The sequence below is a fragment of the Xenia sp. Carnegie-2017 genome, unplaced genomic scaffold (assembly GCF_021976095.1).
Source record: "Xenia sp. Carnegie-2017 unplaced genomic scaffold, XeniaSp_v1 HiC_scaffold_2, whole genome shotgun sequence".
Taxonomy (NCBI): domain Eukaryota; kingdom Metazoa; phylum Cnidaria; class Anthozoa; order Malacalcyonacea; family Xeniidae; genus Xenia; species Xenia sp. Carnegie-2017.
The window spans coordinates 6,310,628-6,315,691 of record NW_025813482.1 but is presented as its reverse complement, the minus strand read 5'-3'; the positions used below and the strand labels follow the sequence as shown (position 1 = coordinate 6,315,691).

The 5,064-nt window shown below is 32.2% G+C and overlaps 1 protein-coding gene and 1 long non-coding RNA gene across 2 annotated transcripts; one reads left to right on the top strand and one right to left on the bottom strand.

Annotated features, from left to right (window-relative positions):
* Positions 1–345: 345 nt before the first annotated feature.
* LOC124439888 lies at positions 346–2,045 on the bottom strand. The gene is made up of 3 exons (XR_006946493.1): positions 2,031–2,045; positions 1,733–1,943; positions 346–626 (listed from the first exon to the last, which is right to left on the bottom strand). It is a non-coding gene; the product is annotated as an uncharacterized LOC124439888 (long non-coding RNA).
* A 100-nt stretch (positions 2,046–2,145) lies between these two features.
* Positions 2,146–4,382, top strand: LOC124439887 (nuclear factor erythroid 2-related factor 2-like). The gene has a single exon (XM_046990167.1). It carries the CDS (start codon positions 2,267–2,269, stop codon positions 3,500–3,502), a length of 1,236 nt encoding a protein of 411 aa, XP_046846123.1. The 5' UTR covers positions 2,146–2,266; the 3' UTR covers positions 3,503–4,382.
* The last annotated feature ends 682 nt before the right edge of the window (positions 4,383–5,064 follow it).

Here is a 5,064-nt window from a genome sequence, read left to right as displayed (position 1 = left end):
GTGGGAATATATATAATAATTCAATGTAATGACAATTCTTGTACGAAAGAGACTTACGTAATTTGGCAAAGGTCTTTTAAATTCACGTTATAATAAAATGTCATGTATAGGCTGTATAGCAGCATTATAAGCAGTGAATTGGTAGTGCGTAATACAATAAACAATATGCGTATCATGAGTTGGGAAATAGTTGGGTGAAGGATAGTTTCATTGTCAAAGCCCAAAACATAGTTTAAAGTTAATTACGCGTGATATAGCGTGGCTGAAATTACAGTTGTACTAAAATGACGCAATCGGCAAGCGTTTACAAAGAAATATAGTATGTGAATAATTTCGCAAAATGAATTTGGAATTGATTTGATGTATTAGAAATTCAATTGATTATTAGCTAAATTTCGTGATATCACATTAGACTATATAACATTAGACGTAAACAGAGGTATATGGTGTTGAGACAAGTGTTTCCATCACATCGTCACTTCATGTAACAATTTTGAAATAAAATAAAATGAGATTATTGCTCAAAAGGGTACAACTCACAATCCATTATTTGTCAATAATAAGGTCACCTCACTTCTCAAAATCTTCGAAATTTTCTTGTTTTACTGCCAGCATGGAGTATGCATCTACTACATTGTAAAGGATTAAAACAAATTTCTAAATGAAAAATAGGATGATTATGCAAGAGTGAAACTGTAACTATGCAAATAAGATATCCTATTTTTCAGTTTGGGTCAGGTCAATCAAGGTCAAATTAACTTAATCATGTGAATTTAAGTCAGCTCCATCATAAGTGATAAAATTAAGAAATGTAAAGACACCAACAGAAAAATTAAAATGATGACAAAATTTCGTGATGCCAAAGTAAATATGCATAAATATAAACACAATCTGATGATGAATTTGTAATAAATTCGAAATATAACTATAATGTCCTTTCTTTCATCTTAAATATTGAGCTAAAGATGGAATTTATCTTCAAAGTTTGTTTCATTTTATTTTTGTGAAACTAACCACTGCCAATGGATAAAATCAATAGGGAAAATAAGTTTCAAAATCAATGATTTCATTAACAACTAGTTTGTCAAAGAGTTGTATTATGAGCAGAAATAAAATGAAAGTTCACCCCTATTAACCTTTGTAAGAGTAATTTAAATTTAATTGAACTATATTTAATATCATCATCTGATAAATACATATTTTATGACATAATGCTTGTTTGTAACAATATACGATAAACAAAAAACAAGAGTTAAATTTTTCATTAATCTGTATTTTGTTTTAAAATGTATTTTGCTGTAAAATCTTTGGGATAATCTATATATTTTCTTCGCACCGGTACCATATGTACAAAAAAGACATTTAGATGCTGAAGAAACATTACATGGTTACTTCATTAAAATGTCAATGGCCAAAACTACTTTTTCTTTTTATGGATGATATTTTCACAATGTTTTACTAGCAATTCCCATGGCACAATTACAAGTCCATCTTTAAATGTCTCAAAATGTTTAATTTCAACTTTGATTTTGGTCTATCCGGTTAAAATAATAAAAGTAAAATTAAATCAAACATTCATAACATTTTTCGACCCAAGAACTCGATGCAACAAACTTTCACTCTTTGTGTTGTATTTATCTTGCACAAAAGACTACCATAAGCATGTGGACATCAGGACATGTGCAATTAGATGGCTACTAAATAAAACCATTTAGTTGATTTAAAAGGATACAAATACCACAAACTGAACCTAGCAAGGCACCAAACATCAGCATATTTCTTTTCCTATATTTTGCCAAAACTTTATACGTATTTATTCGTTGTTGCTCGGTGTAAGTTTTAGAAGAAACTTTTAAATTCATCGTGATTGTGTTGTGATTGTGAAATCTTCGTTTTGTTGGAAACTTTATACAGCGAATACGTCGTGTAAGATTTACAAAGCACTACAAAATGTTTATTGATAATTGTTTATTATGATTTGTTGGCAGGTCTTGACGTCATTGTTGCCATGGAAAATGCGTTTTACGTACGTCACTAACGTCAATGCCCCTCATTGGCCAATGAAATTTCTAGACATCTAATTGTTGCTCTACAAAAATAGAACATTATGTCATAGCAAGTCAATATAACCGCCTAAAAAGCTTAGTCATTCCATCATAGACAACGAACATCTCAATGCAACTTTCGAATAATAAAGTGGTTGTTTAAACAAGGTCTAACGGTGTTTTACAAGAATTTACTTCGCTCGAACCGTAAGGAATCAACTATGACAGTTGGAATACGAAGTCATCCAAGCAGTGTAGGACCAAATGCGCTGCCGTATTTTCCTAATCTTCCAAATAACATTGGGCAGTATGGCAAGTCTCCGTTTGTGAGCAATGAACAAGCTGTACCACAAGTTTCTTATCAAAATACGTATTCTTCTAAAGATCTGGCGCAAGACATTTCTTCCGTTGATCCACTTGCATTCAATACTTTGTTTAACTCTACAAATTATCCAATGTATGATCGTAATATCATGGTTTATCCAATATACCAACCCAATTACGACATGACGTCTTCGATGCAAGGCCAAGTGCAAAGCAACGATCGAGCTACTCTTCTTCGACAGAATTCATTGCCTATCACAGGTTTTGATCAATATCTCGATAATTCTAGCTTTGACTACGAGAAAGTGCTCGAAACATTGGACTTAACTCTGTATGATAACCACGAAGATTTCAGCCTGGAGGACTATGCAGATCTTGATAAGGTTAACGAAGGAGTAGATTTTGAGGTCTCAGTCAAACAAGAAAAAAGTGAATGCGAGTACACGGACGGTGCAAGCGTGAATAATGTGCAAAATCCATTGGTTAGCGACATGTTTTCAGTAGAAAATTCTGTTGCTAAGAGCAAGGGGAACATGTTTGATTTAAATTCAACTGACCAAGCTCTTGAAGAACCAGACATCTTAAACATTCTGGACCCGTATTCTACACCAAATTTTGAGGATTTACAGAATACAAATTTCCAGACAGAAGTAAAAACAGAATCAGAGAACATCAAGAAAAACTGTGACTTTACCTATTCATCCATTCTGCATAACAACAGTTTCAACAATGATATTCATTCAGATATATCAAGACTTGGCTTGCCTAAAGATGATATTATACAAATGCCTGTGAGTAGATTCAATGAATTTCTTCTATCGTTAACACCAGAGCTATCAAACTTGGCCAAAGATATCCGTAGACGAGGTAAAAACAAACAGGCCGCACGGCTATGCAGAAAGAGAAAACTAGATAACATATCTCTGTTGGAGCAAACTCTTAGTCAGATGCAAGAGGAGAAGTCAAGACTTCTAAATGAAAGGCAAGAAATACTTGATGAAACCAGGCAGTTAAAATCAAGCATGGACACAATATGTGGATTGTTAATGAAAGAATTAAATGATAGTGTTAGTTCAAGGGAACTTTCTGTATTGCATCATTCAAATGGACAAACCATACTTGTACACAAATAAAAAACAACCTAATAATACAAAAATAGATATATTTATTTATATAGTAATATTTATATACAATGCTATGGCATGAATGCTATACTTCTACTTAAAAGTTTGTCAACTGGGCTGGTCCTGGTTTGCCATTAATAAATTCATTTGCTTTATTTATCAGATATATTAAAATGATTATTTATAGATATATTTGTGGTGTATTTAATTTATTTACATTCCACAGTTAAAAACATGCCAATAAATTTGCGATATCCGTTTAAAAGTTCAAGAAGCGATTTTTCTCATGCTCCCAGAGCTATAGTAATCGCCACTACATTTTAAAATATATAATAACCGATAAATTCCCTCTAAAAGCATATTTTTTGAAAGAAGATGTCACACTTTGTCACGGAGGGAAATGTTGTTCATTTGCAAGTGATGTTTAGTCACAAGTTTTGGGATATGCAAGATGGCAAATAGCCCGAGGCTCACTTGGTCAATGGTGGTCAAAAACTGAGAATGTAGATTGGTAATGAATGGAATATAAAATAGCAGATCCTCGACTTGTATAACCTTTACTTTGGTATGCATGAATTTTATTAAAGTAATGTACATTACAATAAGTGGCAAAATATCCATGTAAAAGCGCATGACAGCAAAAATACGCCTAGTGGAATTGATTGTAAGAAACGTCATTGTCTTCTAAGTGGACCGGAAAAAACATTTCCTGCTGACTGACGTAGTCTCTAATGTGAGCAAGTCTTTCTTCCCATTTTCAAACAAACTTTAGATAATATCTACATAAAGTAAATTTGAGGCTTCTACTTTCTACATTTATTTTAATAATTCAATTTGTAAAATAAATATTTCGATGTGAGTATGAATTAGATTCCAGCAACGGCTTAAATTTAACTGCGTCACATTGACAATGGTTGCTTATCCTCGATGATGGCAAATGCAATGGGGATCTTGAGTTTCCCATTTGAGTTTAGTTTTATGTTATTCATTGCAACATTTACGTAATTTCCTGTAATTAGGGAGGCGAAATTCCGAAGAGACATGTTGGAGCACATGATAAACATGTGTTTGATCATCTCAGTCGTTTCTTCTATTCTTTGAATGTTAATTAACTCTCTGACACAAAATTTTTCAATATTTGGTTTTAATATTTCCGTCATGTGCCTATGACAAGCAAATTTTTGTGGCATTTAAATAATAAATGGACATACCGAAAAATCTGAATTACTACTTCGTAAAAAGGCACGTACTCAATCCATTTTTTTGTCCAAATTGGCAAATAGTGTTTTTTTTTCTATTAAAAATTGCCTTTGCTCCAACTAATATTGAGTTGATTTCTTTGTGTATTTGTGCTATCGAACTGGAGTGTTCACACTTCGATCAAATTATTTCTTTCTTATTTTATAAAACTTTTGTTAATATATCGATATTTACAGATGCTTATTTCAAATCCAATCAGTAAGTTGTTTTAGTTTATTGTACAGCAGATATCAGTTCTAACTTTTCTATCGAATTATTACACTACATCTTCGAATGTACCTTTTTACCATTCATTCTTTGTCCTTTTCCAT

Bases quoted from the DNA above. Each gene is read 5' to 3' on its own strand.
- LOC124439887 (XM_046990167.1), top strand. From the start codon at position 2,267: ATGACAGTTGGAATACGAAGTCATCCAAGCAGTGTAGGACCAAATGCG.